The sequence below is a fragment of the Pecten maximus genome, chromosome 19 (genome assembly GCF_902652985.1).
Source record: "Pecten maximus chromosome 19, xPecMax1.1, whole genome shotgun sequence".
Classification (NCBI taxonomy): Eukaryota; Metazoa; Mollusca; class Bivalvia; order Pectinida; family Pectinidae; genus Pecten; species Pecten maximus.
In genome coordinates, this window is record NC_047033.1 from 17,068,960 (window position 1) to 17,096,929 (window position 27,970).

Genomic DNA, 27,970 nt, shown 5'->3' on the forward strand with positions numbered 1-27,970 from the left:
CACTACGTCGTCCAGAGTCTGACGTGTTACGAGTAGGTAAGGGTCCTCGGAAAGCCTGCTTGTCAAAAGACACCTCAATAAGAGGAGACAAAAGCATGAAATCAATTAAGTGTCATATTTGACTTTTTATACAAAGCCTGTTGTTAGGAATAGATTACCACCATATTGTAGTCAGATCTCAAACTTTATATGTAGTATAGTATAAACCATGTGTGAAGTCAAGTGTTAAGTATTCATGAATAAATTTAGTTTGTTGAACCATATCAACATGGTTTCAGGAAAATGATTTCAGTTGAGTACAAATTCAGAATTTTGTAGTCATAGAATTGCTAACAGGATGTGCTATGAATCTATGTTGGTATTTGGAGAATCAGATCTAGCCTGGATTTATTAATATTCTATGGAGCAAATTTGAGGAATTTAAAGCAGTACCTGCATGTGAATTAATTAGTGGATTTAAATGTCTTGAATGTGCGTTGCAGTTGTGTACAGTGGTAATTAAAGGGAAAGAAATTGGATTCAGCATGATTTATGTGAAGATTAAAATTATTTTGCATAGGACCTGAATGGAATGTACAGTAATGAACAGGTGAAATTCCAGGTTATACCAGGTGAGATATTCTAGTAGTGGAGTTGTTTACATTCTGTTTAAAACGTTCTTTCTGTCACACCGTTACATGTATTGTCTCGGGTGTGTGTGGGTGGTGATGGTCTATAAATGATAATATTTGTGCTGATTTGGTCATGTAAATCATATCAAGTCAAAAATATATATATTTGAGGTAGGTATACAAACATGAAATACTGTTGAAACTAATGTATCATTTCTCAAAGTCAATAGGGTCATGAAAAAAGATATTCCAAGTAACAAAGTATATTTTATTTATATATATTATAAATATAACTTTTACTCTCGTAACTTATTTTTTCATTTGAGTTAAACAGGCCGGGTCTTTGAATTATTTGAAGTAAGGAATTTTGGCTGTATCACAAATATACATCACATGTATTCATAAAAAGTTTTGACTGTATCACAAATAAACAAATCATATGATATGTATACATAATGAGTTTTGACTGTATCACAAATATACATACCTGTATACATACTCGTTAAAATAAGAAAATTCAGTGATAAAGTTGAGCTGACAAAACCATGTACCGTCTATATGTACAAGAAATCTCTAAGATCTTGTTTTACTCGGTGTAATTCCTGTGTAAAACATCTGATTTAGTCAACTTCCTATCAAATGCTTTAGCTGATGTGTATTTTTTTTCTCAAAAATGAGCAATAAGGAAATCATCTTTATCTCAATTATGATCAATTCTAAATACGTCTGGCCTATGTGTATCAGACTTGTTCTGTTGGTGTTAAATAGGGAACTATGTCTAGGGAGTACAATATAATGCAGTCTGTTTATGTTAGACTGAATTTCAAAAAGTCTGAGATGTATGATAACATTTACGAGCATGTACCATGTATATCTGAATTTAAGAAAATACACTATAAGATATCATCTATCATTTAATGCATCTTAAATTGGCAGGACATAATGAATAAAATCATTTTAATGTATAATTATTGACAATGCTCAATTTGTTTAAAGATGGTGCATTACATTTTCCCTGGAATACTTTTGATAAAGACAATTAACGTTGAAACCAAAACATCTTACGTACGGCAGCCAGGGTTTGATTCCTTAATCAGGCATAAAAAGGTATCGCAGGGTCACATATAATTACCAGACCATGTGGGTTGTCTCTACTGGTACTCAGGGTCAGGCTACCTCCAACTATAGGATCTCTCGAAAACTTCCATCCTATGCTTAATTATTTAATTTTAATTGTTTTGTAATTTTTGTAATATGAATAAAGTTTATATTTGAATTTTCAGTGGAAGAACTTGCAGATTTCCCTTAGTCTGACCTCTTTTGACGTTAAGGCTTCTCCCCAAGTCTGACCTCTTATGAGGTTAATTAAGACTTCTCCCCAAGTCTGACCTCTTATGAGGTGAAGTGCTAGCCTCTCACACATTCCTGGATCATTTGACTGATATATATGTGTTTTGTACATTTTAGAACTTACATGTACAGCTGCCTGTATGAGAGCACCAAAGTTAATGTTGATGAAAAATTGATATAAGTTCTGCTTAAATGACCTCGGCTTATCCACATAACTTGAGTTTGATATGTTTTAAATGACAGCTAAAAAATTCCTTAGAAATCTAAAATTTACCTGCCAATTTTTGTACATGTTAAAATCTAAAATCTATATTTAACATACAGGTAAATATTACACTTGAAAGAGATTTTCTATACTGATATTATAATTATTTTAATAACGTGATACAGTATAGAATAAAAAAGGAAAAGACTGTGCTGTAGATTTTCCAATTTTATAGTGTTAATTTGGTGGATTTGTTAAATGTCGTAACCTGTCTGTATTCTGTTACATTTGTTATGAGGATTTGTGAACAATTAATAATACCTGTGTAGGAGACTGATGTTTTACCTGACATGTTTTTTTTCTGTTGTGAAAGCCGGATACCTGTATTTAATTACTCCGCTACATTTAAAGATAATACCAACGTGTATCTGAACAGGTGTTTGATAATATGATATTTTTCTGTCACCATGACATAGCACTATATATACACATGTATTTTATATTAAGACCAATACAGCTACATCTGGTGTATATAAGGAAAGACATGTGTTTCCATTTTGTAGAGATTTATGTCTAATTAGTCCAAGACTTTTTTGTGAGTTTCTCTTCTTCAATCCATATATTACTCATATCGCCATTTATTGGCAGAAAGATAAACATAGACTTCAATGTCGTAAGGTTTGCCAGTGAAAAATCTGCATGCATGTCCCAAGTTTTGTACTCAAGACAATTTTCATTGAACTCCCAGAACTTCTGGAAATACTTCAATTTAACATTGTGGGACTCATTGTTTTAAGCATATACAGCTGAAATGGACTCATCCAAATCACTATTTTCTCTCGGGAGAGGTGATAAAGATTACACTAGTTGATATTAGAAAGTAACACTTTCAGACATTGGAACTGCAATATCTTAATCAATAGACAGACACAACTTCAGGTGAGGAACCTGAGGTGATGCATGTTCAGTAACCAGCAGTGGTTTGTGTTTTTGAGGAAGCAGAAATCATGGATCAATCCAGTACTGTTGTGGTTGTGTCCTTGAGCAAGACACATTTCTACAGTTGCTGCTTTGTTCAGTGAGGTAGCCACTAGCTACTACAGGTAGGATCACCTGGCTGTTCATGGGTGATCATCTCATCAAAAAAACTTTCAGATGTGTTCCGTTTTAAGCTCTGAATTCCTTGGGACTCCTTTTAAATACAAGTACATTAAAATAAATGGTAGCCTTGGAGAGGGAGACGGGGCCATGTTAATGGCAACGTACAGTAGTCATCCCAATTAAATGACGAATATGATAATTACCAACTACTTATATAATGCTACATTAACCTGGAACCATCTGCATGTAAATTCTTATGATTAGCGACACCAGCTGAATTTATTTATTGCATGTGCAGTACATGTATGTGTTTATGATAAAAACATTATCAGTATTATGTTAGCTCTAATGATCTATTTTATGTGAGGCCCATTTTCATTTTCCTAAATTTCTTTTGAGGATTTCTACATGTGACCCTATAAGCACCACTAACAATTTCTAGCAGGAAAAAAACATCTGAAAAAATATGTCCCTAAACTTCACTGTCAATTAAGTCCTAGAAGAAAAAACCAACTGTATAATGTCCCTAGCATCACTGACAAGTCCCTGACTCTGAGAAGGACAAAACAGCTGTATGGTATGTCCCTAGCATGACACCTACAAGTCCTAGAAGGACAAAACAGCTGTATGATGTCCCTATACAAGCATTACCAATTATGCGTCCTAGATGGACGACACATCTGTATGATGGCCTTAGGATCACTGATGAATCCTAGGACAGAACACATGTATGATGTGGTTTTTAAAAATTCATTATTTATAATTTTTAGTATCTATTTCTAAATTCGTGTTAGGTATTTTCACATGTATTTGTACAATTATGTTTTTGTTGGTGTGAGGGCTGATGGTGTGAGGGCTGATGGAAGCATACATATCTTATTGTGTTGGTGTGAGGGCTGATGGAAGTATACATATCTTATTATGTTGGTGTGAGGGCTGATGGAAGTATACATATCTTACTGTGTTGGTGTGAGGGCTGATGGAAGTATACATATCTTACTGTGTTGGTGTGAGGGCTGATGGAAGTATACATATCTTACTGTGTTGGTGTGAGGGCTCATGGAAGTATACATATCTTACTTTGTTGGTGTGAGGGCTCATGGAAGTATTCATATCTTACTGTGTTGGTGTGAGGGCTCATGGAAGTATACATATCTTACTGTGTTGGTGTGAGGGCTGATGGAAGTATACATATCTTACTGTGTTGGTGTGAGGACTGATGGAAGTATTCATATCTTGTTGTGTTGGTGTGAGGACTGATGGAAGTATACATATCTTACTGTGTTGGTGTGAGGGCTGATGGAAGTATACATATCTTACTGTGTTGGTGTGAGGGCTGATGGAAGTATACATATCTTACTGTGTTGGTGTGAGGGCTGATGGAAGTATACATATCTTACTGTGTTGGTGTGAGGGCTGATGGAAGTATACATATCTTATTGTGTTGGTGTGAGGGCTGATGGAAGTATACATATCTTATTGTGTTGGTGTGAGGGCTGATGGAAGTATACATATCTTATTGTGTTGGTGTGAGGGCTGATGGAAGTATACATATCTTACTGTGTTGGTGTGAGGGCTGATGGAAGTATACATATCTTACTGTGTTGGTGTGAGGACTGATGGAAGTATTCATATCTTGTTGTGTTGGTGTGAGGACTGATGGAAGTATACATATCTTACTGTGTTGGTGTGAGGGCTGATGGAAGTATACATATCTTACTGTGTTGGTGTGAGGGCTGATGGAAGTATACATATCTTACTGTGTTGGTGTGAGGGCTGATGGAAGTATACATATCTTACTGTATTGGTGTGAGGGCTGATGGAAGTATACATATCTTGTTGTGTTGGTGTGAGGGCTGATGGAAGTATACATATCTTATTGTGTTGGTGTGAGGCTGATGAAAGTATACATATCTTAATGTGTTGGTGTGAGGGCTGATGGTGTGAGGGCTGATGGAAGTATACATATCTTACTGTGTTGGTATGAGGGCTGATGGAAGTATACATATCTTACTGTGTTGGTGTGAGGGCTCATGGAAGTATACATATCTTACTGTGTTTGTGTGAGGGCTGATGGAAGTATACATATCTTACTGCGATGGTGTGAGGACTGATGGAAGTATACATATCTTACTGTGTTGGTGTGAGGGCTGATGGAAGTATACATATCTTATTGTGTTGGTTTGAGGGCTGATATGGAAGTATACATATATCTTAATGTGTTGGTGTGAGGGCTGATGAAGTATACATATCTTAGTGCAGAAGGAACTTGAGGATTTCTACATTTTGGCCAAGAGCATCATTAATATTAGTTTTAAAAGAATAAAACAACCATTATGATGCAGTTTTATAAACGTTATACAATGTCAGGTGTACGTATCTTTTTGCATGATGAACTCAGAACTATATTTTTGTGTTAATTGCTGGAATATGTTCCCTGTTAAAAGTACATTAAAAGCCTTATTTTCTTTGTAATGTGAAGTAAATAGCTTCCTGTGTGACATGCAAGTTCAGACTATATATAGGCTAGAGAACTCTGATTGATGTCTGTCAATATCAGGGGACAAGCAGCTCTATTGAGACCCCATTAAATATTTATGATAGCAGGTTTTATAACAATCACAAATGTCTGAAATAGTTTCATGTGTACAGGAAAAAGTCTTAATACATATTAATAATATTGTTTACCTGGGAAAGTTTGAAAGTGCATGTCTAAATAGCAACAATGGAAGTCTGTAGGGAGCATTAATGTTCTCTGAGCAATAGCCTGAGAAAGTCTAAGTAGCAGTGACATGAGAAACACGAGAAACTCATGTCAACAGTTATCTATATATATATATATACCTATAATAGAAATTGTTAAGTATGACACCTAGGGACGTCTATAGAACAGAGCAACATTGGGAGGTCTATAGAACACAACAACATCGGGAGGTCTATAGAACACAACATGGGGAGGTCTATAGAACACAACAACATGGGGAGGTCTATAGAACACATAAACATGGGGAGGTCTATAGAACACAACATGGGGAGGTCTATAGAACACAACAACATGGGGAGGTCTATAGAACACAACAACATGGGGAGGTCTATAGAACACAACATGGGGAGGTCTATAGAACACAACATGGGGAGGTCTATAGAACACAACAATATGGGGAGGTCTATAGAACATAACATGGGGAGGTCTATAGAACACAACATGGGGAGGTCTATAGAACACAACATGGGGAGGTATATAGAACACAACATGGGGAGGTCTATAGAACACAACATGGGGAGGTCTATAGAACACAACAACATGGGGAGGTCTATAGAACACAACATGGGGAGGTCTATAGAACACAACAACATGGGGAGGTCTATAGAACACAACATGGGGAGGTCTATAGAACACAACATGGGGAGGTCTATAGAACACAACAACATGGGGAGGTTTATAGAACACAACATGGGTAGGTCTATAGAACACAACAACATGGGGAGGTTTATAGAACACAACATGGGGAGGTCTATAGAACACAACAACATGGGGAGGTCTATAGAACACAACATGGGGAGGTGTATAGAACACAACAACATCGGGAGGTCTATAGAACACAACAACATGGGGAGGTCTATAGAACACAACAACATGGGGAGGTCTATAGAACACAACAACATGGGGAGGTCTATAGAACACAACATGGGGAGGTCTATAGAACACAACATCGGGAGGTCTATAGAACACAACATGGGGAGGTCTATAGAACACAACAACATGGGGAGGTCTATAGAACACAACATGGGGAGGTCTATAGAACACAACAACATAGGGAGGTCTATAGAACACAACAACATGGGGAGGTCTATAGAACATAACATGGGGAGGTCTATAGAACACAACAACATGGGGAGGTCTATAGAACACAACAACATGGGGAGGTCTATAGAACACAACAACATGGGGAGGTCTATAGAACACAACAACATGGGGAGGTCTATAAAACATAACAACATGGGGAGGTCTATAGAACACAACAACATGGGGAGGTCTATAAAACACAACATGGGGAGGTCTATAGAACACAACAACATGGGGAGGTCTATAAAACACAACATGGGGAGGTCTATAGAACACAACATGGGGAGGTCTATAGAACACAACATGGGGAGGTCTATAGAACACAACAACATGGGGAGGTCTATAGAACACAACAACATGGGGAGGTCTATAAAACACAACATGGGGAGGTCTATAGAACACAACATGGGGAGGTCTATAGAACATAACATGGGGAGGTCTATAGAACACAACAACATGGGGAGGTCTATAGAACACAACATGGGGAGGTCTATAGAACACAACAACATGGGGAGGTCTATAAAACACAACATGGGGAGGTCTATAGAACACAACAACATGGGGAGGTCTATAAAACACAACATGGGGAGGTCTATAGAACACAACAACATGGGGAGGTCTATAGAACACAACATGGGGAGGTCTATAGAACACAACATGGGGAGGTCTATAGAACACAACAACATGGGGAGGTCTATAAAACATAACAACATGGGGAGGTCTATAGAACACAACAACATGGGGAGGTCTATAGAACACAACAACATGGGGAGGTCTATAGAACACAACATGGGGAGGTCTATAGAACACAACATGGGGAGGTCTATAGAACACAACAACATGGGGAGGTCTATAGAACACAACAACATGGGGAGGTCTATAGAACACAACATGGGGAGGTCTATAGAACACAACATGGGGAGGTCTATAGAACACAACATGGGGAGGTCTATAGAACACAACATGGGGAGGTCTATAGAACACAACATGGGGAGATCTATAGAACACAACAACATGGGGAGGTCTATAGAACATAACATGGGGAGGTCTATAGAACACAACAACATGGGGAGGTCTATAGAACACAACATGGGGAGGTCTATAGAACACAACAACATGGGGAGGTCTATAGAACACAACATGGGGAGGTCTATAGAACACAACAACATTGGGAGGTCTATAGAACACAACATGGGGAGGTCTATAGAACACAACATGGGGAGGTCTATAGAACACAACATGGGGAGGTCTATAGAACACAACATGGGGAGGTCTATAGAACACAACATGGGGAGGTCTATAGAACACAACATGGGGAGGTCTATAGAACACAACAACATGGGGAGGTCTATATAACACAACAACATGGGGAGGTCTATAGAACACAACATGGGGAGGTCTATAGAACACAACATGGGGAGGTCTATAGAACACAACATGGGGAGGTCTATAGAACACAACAACATGGGGAGGTCTATAGAACATAACAACATGGGGAGGTCTATAGAACACAACAACATGGGGAGGTCTATAGAACACAACAACATGGGGAGGTCTATAGAACACAACATGGGGAGGTCTATAGAACACAACAACATTGGGAGGTCTATAGAACACAACATGGGGAGGTCTATAGAACACAACATGGGGAGGTCTATAGAACACAACATGGGGAGGTCTATAGAACACAACATGGGGAGGTCTATAGAACACAACATGGGGAGGTCTATAGAACACAACATGGGGAGGTTTATAGAACACAACATGGGGAGGTCTATAGAACACAACATGGGGAGGTCTATAGAACACAACATGGGGAGGTCTATAGAACACAACAACATGGGGAGGTCTATAGAACACCACAACATGGGGAGGTCTATAGAACACAACAACATGGGGAGGTCTATAGAACACAACAACATGGGGAGGTCTATAGAACACAACAACATGGGGAGGTCTATAGAACACAACATGGGGAGGTCTATAGAACACCACAACATGGGGAGGTCTATAGAACACAACAACATGGGGAGGTCTATAGAACACAACATGGGGAGGTCTATAGAACACAACATGGGGAGGTCTATAGAACACAACATGGGGAGGTCTATAGAACACAACATGGGGAGGTCTATAGAACACAACAACATGGGGAGGTCTTTAGAACACAACATGGGGAGGTCTATAGAACACAACATGGGGAGGTCTATAGAACACAACATGGGGAGGTCTATAGAACACAACATGGGGAGGTCTATAGAACACAACATGGGGAGGTCTATAGAACACAACAACATGGGGAGGTCTATATAACACAACAACATGGGGAGGTCTATAGAACACAACATGGGGAGGTTTATAGAACACAACATGGGGAGGTCTATAGAACACAACAACATGGGGAGGTTTATAGAACACAACATGGGGAGGTCTATAGAACACAACAACATGGTGAGGTCTATAGAACACAACATGGTGAGGTCTATAGAACACAACAACATGGGGAGGTCTATATAACACAACAACATGGGGAGGTCTATAGAACACAACAACATGGGGAGGTCTATAGAACATAACATGGGGAGGTCTATAGAACATAACATGGGGAGGTCTATAGAACACAACAACATGGGGAGGTCTATAGAACACAACAACATGGGGAGGTCTATAGAACACAACATGGGGAGGTCTATAGAACACAACATGGGGAGGTCTATAGAACACAACATCGGGAGGTCTATAGAACACAACAACATCGGGAGGTCTATAGAACACAACAACATGGGGAGGTCTATAGAACACAACAACATGGGGAGGTCTATAGAACACAACAACATGGGGAGGTCTATAGAACACAACAACATGGGGAGGTCTATAGAACACAACAACATGGGGAGGTCTATAGAACACAACAACATGGGGAGGTCTATAGAACACAACAACATGGGGAGGTCTATAGAACACAACATGGGGAGGTCTATAGAACACAACATGGGGAGGTCTATAGAACACAACAACATCGGGAGGTCTATACAACACAACAACATGGGGAGGTCTATACAACACAACAACATCGGGAGGTCTATAGAACACAACAATATGGGCAAGAGTACCACTCTTACTAGTTGTAGTGTTAGGGAGAAAGTCTATTTATAGCTGGTGTATACAAACTTGGGAATGATCTCATGTTAACCTAGGTCACCTCCAATACTGACCCAGATACATGGGGATTTAATTCTCTAAGAAGTTTCTGCTGTACTTGTTTAGATATGTATTAGATCAGAACGGATTAAGATGGTAGATCAGCCTGTGGCTATAAGGGGGTCTTGTATACAGGTGTATGGGAATAGATCATAAGTGTCAAACCTTGTATACATGTGTGTGTACTTATAACCAAACTTACAGGTGTATCGTGTTAATTATGTAAAGATCTTTTAACACACTGTGAGAATTAAGCCAGAACACTATACACAACATTGTCTATTGTACAGACCTAAATCTTCTAGCTTAAGTGATCTGAAAACTACATATATCTTCAAACGGCTTGATTTTCTAGTTACATAATGAAAGGCTCCTTTGCTAAAAAAGTAAAATTAGCATATGTTATCAGTGTTTTGAAGATATGAAGAATAATATCTTTATTGTAAATTTGTACAGAAACAGTTACAGTTTTGCAAGGTAAGGAAAGTCTTTTGAAACAGATTTGTAGCTTTGATGTACCACTTGTAGCAGAGAGCTTATGGTATGATGCAGGAGAGGGCATCCATATTGCCCATCTTCCATCTGTCTGCCCGTCAAATTTAAGCTTCTTCTAGATATCAGTTCCCAGTTGCTTAAAGTTTTCATAAAGAAGTTAAAAGTTGACGGATTGACAATATTTGGCTTGGAGGCCTGGGTTTCTGGGAACAAGTACAGTATTTGGCCTTGAGGCCTAGGTTCCTGGGAACAAGTCAATTAAAGTCCCCTCGTACAGATGACCTTGACCTATTTTCAAGGTCACAGGGGTCAAATATGTGAAAAAATCTTTTTGTAAAGTTTCAGAAAGTGCCAGATCGAGGACTGATATTTTACTTGAAGGTGCTAAAGACAGGGTGGTAGAAAGTTTCGTTTTACAATCGGTGTTCCGCGAATTGAAGTCAATTTCACTTTTGCTCCAGGTTCTCTGAATTGAGTCTGAAACATAGCTCAGTTGTTTTTCTGCTATGCATTTTTAGCTCACCTGGACCGAAGGTCCGGTGAGCTTATGCCATGGTGCGGCGTCCGTCGTCTGTCGTCCGTCGTCCGTCGTCCGTCAACATTTGCTTCAAATCGCTACTAGTCAAAAAGTTCTTATTGGATTTTGACCAAATTTGGTCAGAATCATCCTTGGCAGAAGGGGATCAGATTTTGCATAAATGGTGACTCTGACCCCTAAGGGGCCTGAGGGGCGGCGCCCAATAGGGGAAATTTAGGCAATTCCTTTAAATCACTACTAGTCATAAAATTATGAATGGATTTGAACCCAATTTGGTCAAAAACATTCTTGGGGAAGGGGAACGGATTTTGCATAAATGGTGACCCTGACCCCCAAGGGGCCTGAGGGGCGGGGCCTAATGGGGAAATAGAGGTAATTCCTTCAAATCGCTACTAGTCATAGAGTTATGAATGGATTTTAACCCAATTTGGTCAGAAACATCCTTTGGGGAAGGGGAACAGATTTTGCATAAATGGCTACTCTGACCCCCAAGGGGCGAAAGGGGCGGGGCCTAATGGGGAAATAGAGGTAATTCCTTCAAATCGCTACTAGTCATAAAGTTATGAATGGATTTCAACCCAATTTGGTCAGAAGTATTCTTGGGGGAAGGGGAACAGATTTTGCGTAAATTGTGACTCTGACCCCCAAGGGGCCTGAGGGGCGGGGCCGAATAGGGGAAATTGAGGCAATTCCTTTAAATCGCTACTAGTCATAAAGTTATGAATGGATTTGAACCCAATTTGGTCAGAAGCATTCTTGGGGGAAGGGGAACAGATTTTGCTTAAATGGCGACTTTGACCCCCAAGGGGCCAAAGGGGCGGAGCCTAATGGGGAAATAAGAGGTAATTCCTTCAAATCGCTACTAGTTATAAAGTTTTGAATGGATTTAAACCCAAATTGGTCAGAAACATTCTTATGTGAAGGGGAACAGATTTTGCATAAATTGTGACTCTGACCCCCGAGGGGCCAAAGAGGCGGGGCCCCATATGTGAAATAGAGGTAATTCCTTTAAATCTCTACTTGTCATAAAGTTATGAATGGATTTGAACCCAATTTGATAAGAAACATCCTTTGGGGAAGGGGAACAGATTTGCATAAATGGTGACTCTGACCCCCGAGGGGCCAAAGGGGCGGGGCCCCACATGGAAAATAGAGGTAATTCCTTTAAATCGCTACTAGTCATAAAGTTATGAATGGATTTGAACCAAATTTATTAAGAATCATCCTTTGGGGAAGGGGAATAGATTTTGCATAAATGGTGACTCTGACCCCCAAGGGGCCAAAGGGGTGGGGCCCCATATGGGAAATAGAGGTAATTCCTTTAAATCGCTACTAGTCATAAAGTTATGAATGGATTTGAACCCAATTTAGTAAGAAACATTCTTTGGGGAAGGGTAACAGATTTTGCATAAATGGTGACTCTGCCCCCCGAGGGGCAAAAGGGGTGGGGCCCCATATGGGAAATAGAGGTAATGCCTTTAAATCACTACTAGTCATAAAGTTATAAATGCATGTTGTAAACTCAGAGAGTCTGGACTTCATTATTTCTTTAAAGCAGTTGGGATCCCCACGCTATAACCATATATAGCATTGTTTGAGGTTAACAATTAAACAAAAGGAATTGAACAGGAACATTATTTTGACATTTGGTCAAATCCAACCAGGTGAGCGATACAGGCCCCATGGGCCTCTTGTTTAGTGAATGTTGACAGAATGAAGGACTGTTCTCTGTTGTAACTTTCATTCAGGTAAGTTGTAACTTATGTTGGACTATTTAGCAACCGTCCCAACTGATTACATAATCGATAATTAGTAAGTTGTCTTCAACCGATTATCGATTATGATTTCCCAACCGATTCCCAACACTAGTAACCAGAAATTATCTACATGATTATTTATTGCAAGCACAGTCTATTTGATATAGCCCCTTACTTACATGGCAGAATTACAATGGTTCTTTTGTTATTTCAATCAAGTAACAGATAAAAAAAAAAAACCCAATTCCCTACAAATTTGGACAAAAATAAATACACCTGGAAAATTGAGAAAAAGTGCCGGAAAAGTGCTTGAATTTTGTTATGAAAAATCTACACAAACCACGGATGAGAGTGTTTTGCACCTTAAGACAAGACAGACTACCTATAAAAGCTACATAATTTTGACTGGCTTCCTTGTCATACACCACACAGAGATAGGCTTGTTTGTAAACACAGGTACATGTAATAGACATTGTTATATATGTCTCAAAACAAAAGGTCGCTCACAGAGTGCAGTCCCCTGCCTTCAGGTCTACATATAACAATGCTATGTACAGACACAAGGTCATATTTTCTGTGACCTTTACCTCTGCGGTTATGACCTCGGGCAAACAGAGAAGGAGAAAATGGATTAGTTGTCTCTCTCTCCCCCTCACATTTTCCTCTCTTTCATCTGAGCTCAGTTCAAGAGCTCTGACACAGAGATTTTTTTACCCATCTGTCTTGTCAGTAAGATGCTTTGAAGTCTTGGTCTGGGGGAAGCTTGAATGTTTGACCTTGGTTTCTAATGTGTGAACTTACATTGGTTGCCATGGGATAAAAAAAAACAAACGTTCTCATCTTTTGATTCATGCATAATGTGGACCTGTATCACTGGAACAAAGAAATGTTGTATTTGATTTAAATGTTGCAGCTTTGATTTATACTGTAGTCCTTACAGTGAGCATGTTAGTACTTTATTGTTTTTTAATTTTCTCCAAGGGATAAAGAATGTTTTCATTTTTTATTTGAATTATATATATGTGATAGTAAAATGTTAAACTTGTCTTTGACCTATCATATAAGAAAATGTACAGTCATGGGAAAATGATGATTGGGGCACCTTATGAATTTAATACACATTTTCCCTTAAATAAGATATCAAATGTATGTATGTATATGCATTCTGATTATGTATACTTTCACACTCTGACAGAGACATGGATGTCAGTTTTCCCATCTTCCAAGTTCAGTTCCTGTTGATAAAGCTATAAAATATGTCTATGCACTACATGGACATGTTTCTGTACGTAATGGCTTGGTTTTCGTTCAATTACTCCTGAACATTTACTGATAACGGGGCATTTTGATATCACAAGTTTTCTTATAGGACCAATCAAATGACTTCAAGGAATTAAAAGTCAGAAGTGAAATATCTGCAATTTATGATAAATATATCAATGGGTTTACAGACCTAACTGTGGGTCTCCTGACGTTTTACACAGTCAAGTTTCCTTAGTTATATACACGGAATACTGAGTGCTATAATTAACTACCAACAATATAGATAGTTATGTTCCATGTGTGAAAAGCCAAATTAATTCTGTATAGGCCTTTCTGATAGTTGTAAAGATAAAAAAAAATAAACATTTATCTTATTTCTAAACTGAAACTGGGGTATTTCAAATTGGTGTGATGGTGATATAGTGTTTTTTTTATTAATAAAAGGCCTTGGAAAAGTTCTCGGGAGTATTAAAAAGATGATAATATTTTCTTCACTAACTGGATGTAATGGCATATAATTGATTAAAAATTCCAGCAGACCCTGTTTTGGTGAATATTATAAATTTCGTGATTTAGATAAAAATTTGTTGATCAAAGTTAGGGAACTTACTGAAGGAATGTATGCCTGCATTCTGTGAACAATTTTTTCATAGCAAATGGTGAATGGTTCATTTCATAAACGTTTTTAAGTGGCCATGTCTGACCCCGGCTTGCATTATATTTATGCATCACTAAATTGCTGATGCAAAAAATATAAACACACACTAGCTCACAAGTGCCAATAAAATTATGAAGTGTTGTTAGCTTTTTGAAAGTAAACCTATTTTAGGATTACAGCTGTGATTCTTACATAATAAAATCATGAAATCTGTATTTTTTGTTCTATTTGAAAAAAAAGCCCAGAATTTTAAATATGTGTTGTGTTGATGTTAATGCTGATCAGTATTATATATAAATTTTGTGTGTAATTTATTAAATTGTTGCTACCACTTTGCCACCTGCATGGCGACCCATTCTGATTGATGTTACTATCATGTAAATTTTTCTTTTAATTACGGTGGTCACTTGAATTACATCCATTGATTACAATGTCAGAACAAATGTACCGTGCAGGTCTTCTGGACCTCTTCTGATCATTTACCACATCAAAAATAGAATTAAAGAAATGTAGTGAAATAGTACATTTTGTAAATTATACAAAAATATGTTTTCCATACCTGGTAACATTTATGTTTGTTTTCAGATGTCCCCCTAACAACCAACACTATGGGTTAGAGAGAGAACCAACACCACCAGTATCCATGACAACGTCTAAAGCAGAATTGTTGTTCTGTTTGATTTATACAAAGTTTTAAATTCTCCATCACAATGGGTGAGTACAAATTACTTTACAATCTTGCTGATTTCAGGTTAATTTCAACATTGTGTCAATAAACCTAGAAATCTTAACAAGCCCTTGTTAGGTTACCTGAGATGAAGTCTTGAGTAACTTTTTCTAACCGCCTTTTGTTTGACATTGCCCATTGTGTGTCCGTAAACAATATAATACATTTTTTACTTCTTGTGAATAACCAAGAGGCCTAGGGTTGTGATATTGCAGTTAGTTAGCATTCTGGTATAAAGGGCTACCAACGAAGTTTGTTCAAATGATTTAAACCTTGGTCTACTTTCAAGGTCACAAGGGTCAGATGTGTTCAAATCTTCAGCGACTTCTTCTCAATAACCAAAATGCCCACTGTCATGTTATTGGGCAAGTAGCATGATGAGATAAAGGGCTTCCAAGTTTGTGTGAATGAATAAACTTGACTTTTCAAGGTCATTGGATCATTTGTGTTGAAATGTTTGAATGTCTTCTCTATAACCAAAAGGCCTAAGGTAACCATATAAGTCAATAGGCTTGCTGGGATGAACCGCCTTTATCTGCTTTCAAGGTCACAGGAGTGATATATTTGTTAAATTTTCATTGGTTTAAAAGCAATAACATCATAAATAAGATCTCAGGTGGCTGATAATGCCCACAGACCTCTTGTTTTATATGATTTTGTACTTCATTTTTATTTGCTAATATTCGATTTTGTTATGATTTTCGTGTATTCAAATTATAACTGAAACATCTCTTGGCAGAACACTCATATCTCATATGAATGGCATGCATAAGACGTTATGTAATGTTAATGCAAAAGTCTACTCAGCTGTATCAATGTGTACAAGTATACCAGCAAGTATTCCTGTGATAGACAGGTGTCCTTATAGTTGTATATCACATGGGGCAATACAAATATCACTGGAACTGACATTTGTTTCGTACCTGTTGCTGCCTCTTAATCCTGACAGATCCTTAAATTACAATGCAGGATTTGCATAAGTGCATCCTAGGTGTATGTATATCTGGATCCAGTAGTGTCTATTATTATGATATATCTCAAGTTAATATTAGAAGAATGGCCTTGGTAAATGATTCTTCCCAATTCTTCAATGTCCAGCATTTTCTAGTGTGATACCAGAAATTTGAAGCATGAATTGAATGGCAGTTCTTGAGATGCAGAGAGAGGTACTTTATAGAATGACACTAAAATTTATAGAAACCTTCATGATTAAGAAGCTAATAATATGATAGTGTGTAGGATGTTAACTTTATTATAAAGGTACAGATTGATCATTCTGATTAAATGATAAAGATTTCTGTAATTTATATTTACTGCACTAAATTGTCCTCAAGCTGTAAATAGATAAGAAATATTCACATTAAGCAAGATTACTTAAATTGAATTTTTTCTTGTAGATTTCACATGGGAAACATTCAAACCACACAAGGTCATAACAGATATGTGGATTATATTGTCTGATTTCTTCACATAGGATTGTTATATACACCTCTGAATTTCTCACAGTTCTTAAAGATATTCTTAAACTGAGTTTTTCTATAGAAAAGCTTGAGTTCATGCAATGGGTTACATCAAAATTCAAACTCTGAATACCAATGCCATACCTGTCATGTATAGTCTCTGTTCTGTGTCCGGGAATGTAATGGGGTGATTTCTGTACGGCAAAGAAAGGAGTTATTTATCTCTACCGTACATATTCCAACAGCTAGTTACATTACCTGGTAGGCTTAATAGAAATCGGAGAAAGAAAATGTGTGAAGTAATGTAGTATAGATGTTATTGTCCAAGGGTATAAATGAAATCATTTGATTTTTAGATATGTCTGAAAAAGATATTTAAATTGAAATAAAGTATTTTGATAGGAGGAAATGAAAGCTATGAGATAAGTAAGCTAAGCTGCCTGAATTACGTTGACGCAGACCCGTTATACCTCCAAAGATTGTTAAGGTGTCATTGAGTAAATTGATATGGTAAATAGAGGAAATCGTTCATCAATTTGTGTTCGATTTTCTGCAATCTATAAATACATCTGCCTGTTACCATCTGACAGCTTAAAGAAGGCGTACAGGCTAGTTTGACTTCACAAAACGTCCTAATTAACCAACATACATGAACAAGCCATGGGCAGCTTTTCATTTTAGACACTTATTGCCAGTAATCATTCTGAAAGAGTTAAGGCTATTAATGTATTAAATTGACAATTCAGTCAAATTTTCAGTTTATATAGACATAGGAAAACTATATTTAAAAGGTGCTTGTACTTCAACAATGAAGGTTTTTTTCCATTCATAGAAAAAATAAAGGGAGGTAATTCATATAATTTGTCTCTACTGATACCTGTCTTTCACAGGTACATGCTGCGTGGGATTAGATTGTCTCTGTTACTGTAATAGTGTCTTTCTTTAAAGTGTAAATATGGTGTTACTACCCGCCGCCTAGTAACTCTGACGTAAGAGTCGACTGTACTTAAGTAAACTATCTTTACCTTAAAAAGGACTAGTGGGTGTCAGGTCGGAATTTAGCATTATCAGGACTTGGAGATAGAAGATATACATGGCATTTTGATTGGATAATTACAATGTGGTTAGCCTATTGTAAGGGTTGCTAGGGGGTTTAAAAGTGGGATGGATCTTCAATATATCAAAAGTCGCACATGATCATGATGACTATGTAAAATACTATTTCCTATGTAATAGAGGACTGAAAAATTATTTCTGAATGGATAGATATTTGATAGACTTAACTTTTTTGATATGATAAAAATATTTTTATTTACTCACAGTCTTCTGTACTGCAGCCAGATTTCAAGTTTTCATTTTGAAATTGTACCTACAGTCTGAAACAGCAGCCCAGTTCTAAAGACGAAATGTCAGTTGCGAGTTCTTCCTTACTATTCTCTCTATTTGGGATGGAGATTCCCATTTCAAGACCTACATTTAGACATCAGTTATCAGGAAAACGTCTTTATTGTTCAGAATTCTTAAAATCCAATTAAGGCCTAGAAAAAAAAGTTGTGGTCGGTAGGTAGGAAAAAGTTTTTTTTTTATTAAATATTTTAAAGCAGATTTTATGCTTTGCATTACATTATACTTTTAATACTGGAGGAGTAGAAGATGTTTAAGTTGTAGGGCTATTTAATATGTGTTAACTGTAGACTTTTACCATCTGAACACTTGCAATTACACACAGATTTAATGTTCCACTGAGGAGAGTAGCTTGCCAGAGTACAAAATATGTTGATGTCAATGATATTGCTATTTTATATTAAAACAGAAATGGTTGTTTTCCAATAAACAGTTTTGAACCACTATTGTCTTTATAGTCGTTTTGAATATTCTGCTAAAAAAACAACTAAAAATGGTTATTTCAATTTCAGAATCTATTAAGAATTGACAACTGAAAAAAATGTACTTTGCACTACAGAGTTTACCAAAGTCAAATCCTTATCCACATATTTGGAAATTCAATACATCTTACTCCGAATCCTATAACGTCAGATATTGTGAGACCTGCACTCAGTTTAAACTTATCTGACTTTTCTAAGGACGTTTTTCCTTTTGCTATGCATCTCACTGCCTTCCCCGCTCCTTCATGGTAGCGACAGAAGACGTCCTCAATAAGCATGTCGTTAGGAATGACTGCCATCAATGCTTTTTCTGAAGAATGACAGCATTTATTTATTGTTATTGCGATCACCGTTGATGCCTTACAGTTAGAGGTCGCCATGTTGCATCATATGGGAAACCCCAAATTCTGGGTCTTTCTAACGCTTGGACGATCTCGTTGTGTAGGCAAACGTTTTCACGATAATGCTCGGTGACTCGAATAAAATCTTAAACGTTCATCGGGTCACGGAAAACCGAGAAAATTTCTGAATAAAAACTTTTGGGTCGGCGTTGATTTATTGGGGTCGGTCGGGAAACCGGAAACACACAACTTTTTTTTTTAGGCCTAATGTACAAAAATTAGCAACTCAGGGATTTACAATTCTTAAAATTGTCCGCAATTTTAAGGGCTAGTAGCCATTTATTTTTCACTAGTAAGGCACTGAATTAAGTAGCTGGGTCAAACTTGTAGGGCACTGAACTGAGTAATTAGGTCAAAGATGTAGTGCACTGAATTAAGTAATTAGGTCAAAGATGTATGGTACTGAACTAAGTAATTAGGTCAAAGATGTAGTGCACTGAACTAAGTAATTAGGTCAAAGATGTAGAGCACTGATCCTAGTAATTAGGTCAAAGATGTAGTGCACTGAGTTTAGTAATTAGGTCAAAGATGTAGAGCATTGATCTTAGTAGTTAGGTCAGAGATGAAGGGTACTGAACTAAGTAATTAGGTCAAAGATGTAGGGGACTGAACTAAGTATTTAGGTCAAAGATGTAGGGGACTGAACTAAGTAATTAGGTCAGATATGTAGGGCACTTATAAACTACATCATTAGGTCAAAGATGTAGGGCATTGAACTAAGTGATTAGGTAAAAAATGTAGGGCACTGAACAGTAATTACATCAAAGATTTAGGTAATGATCTAAATAATTAGGTCAAAGATGTAGGGCAGTGCACTGAAATAAGTAATTTGGTCAAAGAAGTTAAAGATGTAAGCACTGCACATTTGATGTTTACTTTGAAAAATAATCTTCGAAAAATGAACATTATATCATAATTTCGGTATCTATAATCAATTGCTATGATTTGGATATATTAAGACACCAAATTTTTCAGGAGATTAATAGAGTGTCTGTTATCTTGCATTAAATAAAAATGTATAAAATATTAACAAAAAATGCTGTCATAATATACTTCTTTTGTGTGTAATAGTACTCTGCAAATTAATTTGATCGTTGAGATTTTTACCTTGGGCACCGATCAAATTATATACAGGATGTGATCGGCTTTCCAGTTCATAAGCATCTATTTCACCCAGACTAATCAATATAATGGTACAGTTTGATTGGTCGGGTAAGTTCGTAGGGTGGAAACATGACGTCAGTACAGAGGGCAGTATGGGTATCTGTTGTAATTAAATGGCCAGTCCTGTTGTATACATGTTCTACATGACCTAGTTCGGACAATAAACTGTGTCACTAGAACTTAAAAAATGGAGTAGATTTACCCAGAGGAGGGATACAGTTTAGTGGGTGAAAACACATCAGCATTCATTCAAATTGTGTTGTTACCAAAAACAGCATATTATTTAGGTGTATATATCCCCAGAAAATACATGAACCCTGAATAACTTATGGGAAATTCGGTCAAATCATGATTTTGTTTTCTTAAACATCTGTCATTATTTTGGAAGTTTTGGTGAAGTCTTTCAAATGATGAAAATGTGGATAAAATCTGGCATAGTATTTACGGTCACTTTATTAAATTATTGATGAGACTATAAAAAATAGCACTAGTGGACATGATGCATTTAGAGTGCACAATGCAAAGATACAAACACACAGTGTTTTAAGGTCTTACAAACTCTTTGACCCTTTAGATTCTGTATAAATTATTATGATAATTGTAGGGTAATTATATATCAATTGATTTAATTTGTATTTATTGCGTGCTGGATAGGATTTATCATTTTGTTGTTCAGGATCAGTTGAAATTGGTTAATGACCAATCATGAAATCAATAATTTCCACAATGTTATGTAAATTTGTATATTGTTTATGTGTAGGATACTGAAGGGTCGGAAGACTCAAGGTTAATTAAAGAACTTGAACCTTGTTAGCTCACCTGCCCGAAGGGCAAGTGAGCTTATGCCGTGGTGCGGCGTCCGTCGTCCGTCCGTCCGTCCGGCGTCAACTTTTTCATTTAAACAACTTCTTATCAATAACCAAGAGGCCCAGGGACTTAATATTAGGCCTGTAGCATGCTGGGGTGAAGGGCTACCAAGTTTGTTCAAAGAAATCACCTTGACCTTCATTCAAGGTCACATGGGTCAAATAGGCTATAATCTTCAAATGACTTCTTCTCAATAACCAAGAGGCCCAGGGACTTGATATTGGGCCTGTGGCATGCTTGGCTAAAGGGCTACCAAGTTTGTTCAAATCAATAACCTTGACCTTCATTCAAGGTCACATGGGTCAAATAGGCTATAATCTTCAAACGACTTCTTCTCAATAACCAAGAGGCCCAGGGATGTGATATTAGGCCTGTAGCATGCTGGGGTGAAGCGCTACCAAGTTTGTTCAAAGAAATCACCTTGACCTCCATTCAAGGTCACATGGGTCAAATAGGCTATAATCTTCAAATGACTTCTTCTCAATAACCAAGAGGCCCATGGACTTGATATTGGGCCTGTAGCATGCTTGGCTAAAGGGCTAGCAAGTTTGTTCAAATAAATGACCTTGACCTTCATTCAAGGTCACATGGGTCAAATAGGCTATAATCTTCGAACGACTTCTTCTCAATAACCAAGAGGCCCAGGGATGTGATATTAGGCCTGTAGCATGCTGGGATGAAGCGCTACCAAGTTTGTTCAAAGAAATCACCTTGACCTTCAATCAAGGTCACATGGGTCAAATAGGCTATAATCTTCAAACGACTTCTTCTCAATAACCAAGAGGCCCAGGGATTTGATATTGGGCCTGTCGCATGCTGGTGTGAAGGGCTACCAAGTTTGTTCAAATAAATGACCTTGACCTTCATTCAAGGTCACAGGGGTCAAATAGGCTATAATCTTCAAACAACTTCTTCTCAATAACCAAGAGGCCCATGGACTTGATATTGCGCCTGTAGCATGCTGAGGTGAAGGACTACCAAGTTTTTTCAAATGAATGACCTTGACCTTCATTCAAGGTCACAGGGGTCAAATAGGCTATAATCTTCAAACGACTTCTTCTCAATAACCAAGAGGTCCAGGGATGTGATATTAGGCCTGTAGCATGCTGGGGTGAAGCGCTACCAAGTTTGTTCAAAGAAATCACCTTGACCTTCATTCAAGGTCACATGGGTCAAATAGGCTATAATCTTCAAATGACTTCTTTTCAATAACCAAGAGGCCCAGGGACTTGATATTGGGCCTGTAGCATGCTTGGCTAAAGGGCTACCAAGTTTGTTCAAATCAATGACCTTGACCTTCATTCAAGGTCACATGGGTCAAATACGCTATAATCTTCAAACGACTTCTTCTCAATAACCAAGAGGCCCAGGGATGTGATTTTAGGCCTGTAGCATGCTGGGGTGAAGCGCTACCAAGTTTGTTCAAATAAATGGCCTTGACCTTCAATCAAGGTCACATGGGTCAAATAGGCTATAATCTTCAAACGACTTCTTCTCAATAACCAAGAGGCCCAGGGATTTGATATTGGGCCTGTCGCATGCTGGGGTGAAGGGCTAGCAAGTTTGTTCAAATAAATGACCTTGACCTTTATTCAAGGTCACAGGGGTCAAATAGGCTATAATCTTCAAACAACTTCTTCTCAATAACCAAGAGGCCCATGGACTTGATATTGCGCCTGTAGCATGCTGGGGTGAAGGACTACCAAGTTTGTTCAAATGAATGATTTTGACCTTCATTCAAGGTCACATGGGTCAAATAGGCTATAATCTTCAAATGACTTCTTCTCAATAACCAAGAGGCCCAGGGACTTGATATTGGGACTGTAGCATGCTTGGGTGAAGGGCTACCAAGTTTGTTCAAAGAAATCACCTTGACCTTCATTCAAGGTCACATGGGTCAAATGGACTATAATCTTCAAACAACTTCTTCTCAATAACCAAGAGGCCCATGGACTTAATATTGGGGCTGTAGCATGCTGGGGTGAAGGGCTACCAAGTTTGTTCAAAGAAATCACCTTGACCTTCATTCAAGGTCACATGGGTCAAATGGACTATAATCTTCAAACAACTTCTTCTCAATAACCAAGAGGCCCATGGACTTGATATTGGGCCTGTAGCATGCTTGGCTAAAGGGCTACCAAGTTTATTCAAATAAATGACCTCCTCCATTCAGGGTCACATGGGTCAAATAGGCTATAATCTTCAAACGACTTCTTCTCCATAACCAAAAGGCCCAGGGACTTGATATTGGGCCTGTAGCATGCTGGTGTGAAGGGCTACCAAGTTTGTTCAAATAAATGACCTTGACCTTTATTTAAGGTCACAAGGGTGAAATCAGCTTAAATCTGTAAACAATAATTTTGCAATAGCCATGAGCCTCTGAGACCTGATAGTAGGCCAATAGAATGCTGGAATGAAGGACTAGAAAATGTATTAATATGAATAAACTTAGCTTACGATGATATTTGAATAAAGAGGTAATCAGCATAGTATCTGTAGAAATGAACTCAATCAACTTCAAAGTTGCTGTAGAGCCAGGTGAGCGATACAGGCCCATTGGGCCTCTTGTTTGTTTTATCATCGTGACAACATTTGTAGGAGAAATAATTAATAAGTTGGTAAGGAATTCGAATCAAAAGGAAGTAGTGAATGAAAACAAGCACTTTCTAGCGAATGTTATGATCATTCTGCGAGTGTAGACTCCATTCATTCATGAAAATGTCTGCATTATCCACAACTCGGAGAACCGGAGGAACAGTGAAATACAGTGATGGTTAAGGTCTTAGCTACGTGTTGTAACTACAGGAGATCTATTGGCTAAAAACAGGCTGTTTTTTTCTTCCTACTTAAAAACTTGATACAAGGTTACTCAAGAGTCTGTAGTACTTCTAGGTATAGCTGCACATTACACTGTTAGAGAGTGCTTTAACATTGAGAACTCTGACCGAATTTCTGTTACAGCAACATACACCATTGTAATCTTTTAATCGAGTGGTGAAGTCTGCCAGAACACAAGTGAGAGGGATAAAATGGGGGAAGCTGCAAACATTTCAAAAAATGCTTTTTTCGGTGTGATGATAAAAAAGAGGATTAAGTAGAGAAGTGGGGAAGGGGTGATGATTTCAATAGAGCAGTGAGGATCACATACAGGTGGCTGAATAATTTAATATATTGCTTAAGATCAAGAGCCAGAGATTTGCTTCAAAGATGTCGAGGTAGCTCAGGGATGGTGATGAGGAAAGATGGGGAATTCAAATTACTTTGAAATTGGTTAAGTCATGGTTGAAGGATTCAGGTTAGAGGACCCAGAGGTAGTCCTGTAAAGAACGCATGGGTGGAAGTATTAATACATATATAATACATATTAATTAATTCAATATTTTTTAAGTGTTGCTAAGAATTGTCCGAGACTGGTTAGATATAAAATGAAAGTGGAATAGAACAGAAAAAAAAACTCTCTTGGTTAAATAGAGATAAAAATGTTACTAAATAATGATAATAACACATGAATATGTAATTCAGTGGTTGAAAATTTAAAGCCATATTAAATTTTGAATTAAAAATTAAATGGTGATTGAGCCTGATATGTTTTGAGACAAAGATAATTTGATTTTATCTGCGACAGAGCGAGAGAGAAAAAAAACATAAATTTTTAAGGGTTTTGCTAAATGTTTGAAAATTTCTACAGAGTGGAAGAAATGCATGTCAATAAGATGATGATTTTCCTGCTGGGCTTTGTGGAGGATAAATGGATACTTCTATAGAATCTGGATATATGCCCATTGGGTCATGTTGGTACTCTCTCCTCACTCCTCCCAACACCCTTTTCCTTGGTAGACTGGTCCAGATCAAAACATGGAAGAGTCAATTGTTGATAAATAGGGCTGTTACATTTGATCCTGGTTTTCCCACATCTTTGTGGCGTGATGAAGACTTGACTGCATGTTCTGAGTGTTAAATATCAAACTATGTCAGCTTAACTAGACTTAACATTCACAGATTTAATCTCCGTGAAGATAAGGATTGTATACATCTAAGTTTGAACTCAATCCTTATGTGGAATTCTAAAAATAACATTTCATATTTAGATGGATCTGTTCCCAGTTTTAATTAGCCCCTTATATCGTAATATGTCAAAATGAACCCCTAATTGCTACAGAGAACTTGTTGCTTCATTTTTTTCTGTAAACTTAAACAAATGTTTATCGAGTGAAATTTGTTTGTTTATTGAGGGAGCCACAAGTATGAATTGTTTAGGAAAAGAAAAATAATGAAATAATTCATTCAAAATCATAAAAATATGGATACAAAGTAATTTTTTCAACTTTAAATGTATTTAAATACTGATATATTATAATGTTTTTCCAACTGATATATATTCAAAAATTTGAAAAGGGAGCTAGGAGACTAGAGGGAAAAATTGGTGGAAAAAGGAGCTAAGGGACTAGAGGGAAGAATTGGCTAGGAAATGAGCTAGGGGACTAGAGGGAAGAATTGGCTAGGAAAGGAGCTAGGGGACTAGAGGGAAGAATTGACAAGGAAATGAGCTAGGGGACTAGAGGGAAGAATTGGCTAGGAAGGGAGCTAGGGGACTAGAGGGAAAAATTGGTGGAAAAGGAGCTAAGGGACTAGAGGGAAGAATAGGCTAGGAAATGAGCTAGGGGAATAGAGGGAAGAATTGGCTAGGAAAGGAGCTAGGGGACTAGAGGGAAGAATTGACAAGGAAGAGATCTTGGGGACTAGAGAAAAAAATGGTTAGGAAGGGAGCTAGGGGACTAAAGGGGAAAATTGGTGGAAAAAGGAGCTAAGGGACTAGAGGGAAGAATAGGCTAGGAAGGGAGCTAGGGGACTAAAGGGGAAAATTGGTGGAATAGGGAGCTAGGGAACTAGAGGGAAGAATTGTGGGGATGGGAGTTAGGGGGCTAGAGGGAAGAATTGGCTGGGAAGGGAGCTAGGGGACTAGAGGAAAGAATTGGTGGAAAAAGGAGCTAGGGGATTAGAGGGAAGAATTGGCTGGGAAGGGAGCTAGGGTACTAGAGGGAATAATTGGCTGGGAAGGGAGCTAGGGGACTAGAGGGAAGAATTGGCTAGGAAGGGTCACAGCTAGGGGACTAGAGGGAAGAATTGGCTAGGAAGGGTCACAGCTAGGGGACTAGAGGGAAGAATTGGTGGGGAAGGGGGCTAGGGGACTGGAGTGATGTATTGGCTAGGAAGGGAGCTAGGGGACTGGAGGGATGTATTAGTGGGGAAGGGTGCTAGGGGACTGGAGGGATGTATTGGTGGGGAAGGGTGCTAGGGGACTGGAGGGATGTATTGGTGGGGAAGGGAGCTAGGGGACTGGAGGGATGTATTGGCTAGGAAGGGAGCTCGGGGACTGGAGGGATGTATTAGTGGGGAAGGGAGCTAGGGGACTGGAGGGATGTATTGGTGGGGAAGGGAGCTAGGGGACTGGAGGGAAGAATTGGTGGGGAAGGGAGCTAGGGGACTGGAGGGATGTATTGGTGGGGAAGGGAGCTAGGGGACTGGAGGGATGTATTAGTGGGGAAGGGAGCTAGGGGACTGGAGGGATGTATTGGTGGGGAAGGGAGCTAGGGGACTGGAGGGATGTATTGGTGGGAAGGGAGCTAGGGGACTGGAGGGATGTATTGGTGGGGAAGGGAGCTAGGGGACTGGAGGGATGTATTAGTGGGGAAGGGAACTAGGGGACTGGAGGGATGTATTGGTGGGGAAGGGAGCTAGGGGACTGGAGGGATGTATTAGTGGGGAAGGGAGCTAGGGGACTGGAGGGATGTATTAGTGGGATAGGGAGCTAGGGGACTGGAGGGATGTATTAGTTGGGAAGGGAGCTAGGGGACTGGAGGGATGTATTAGTGGGGAAGGGAGCTAGGGGACTGGAGGGATGTATTGGTGGGGAAGGGAGCTAGGGGACTGGAGGGATGTATTGGTGGGTAAGGGAGCTAAGGGACTAGAGGGATGTATTGGTGGGGAAGGGAACTAGGGGACTGGAGGGATGTATTGGCTAGAAAGGGAGCTAGGGGACTGGAGGGATGTATTAGTGGGGAAGTGAGCTAGGGGACTGGAGGGATGTATTAGTGGGGAAGGGAGCTAGGGGACTGGAGGGATGTATTAGTGGGGAAGGGTGCTAGGGGACTGGAGGGATGTATTAGTGGGAAGGGAGCTAGGGGACTGGAGGGATGTATTGGTGGGGAAGGGAGCTAGGGGACTGGAGGGATGTATTAGTTGGGAAGGGTGCTAGGGGACTGGAGGGATGTATTAGTGGGAAGGGAGCTAGGGGACTGGAGGGATGTATTGGTGGGGAAGGGAGCTAGGGGACTGGAGGGATGTATTGGTGGGGAATGGAGCTAGGAGACTGGAGGGATGTATTGGTGGGGAAGGGAACTAGGGGACTGGAGGGATGTATTAGTGGGGAAGTGAGCTA

General features: G+C 38.7%; 1 protein-coding gene across 1 annotated transcript in view; it reads left to right on the forward strand.

The window, feature by feature from the left end:
* LOC117318167 (mitogen-activated protein kinase kinase kinase 2-like) overlaps window positions 1-27,970 on the forward strand; it is an 83,454-nt gene that overhangs the window by 18,255 nt on the left and 37,229 nt on the right. The window contains exon 2 of the mRNA XM_033873187.1: window positions 15,612-15,740. Within this exon, the coding sequence (XP_033729078.1) occupies window positions 15,737-15,740 (4 nt within the window). The 5' untranslated portion in view covers window positions 15,612-15,736. The remainder of the gene's footprint in view (window positions 1-15,611; window positions 15,741-27,970) is intronic.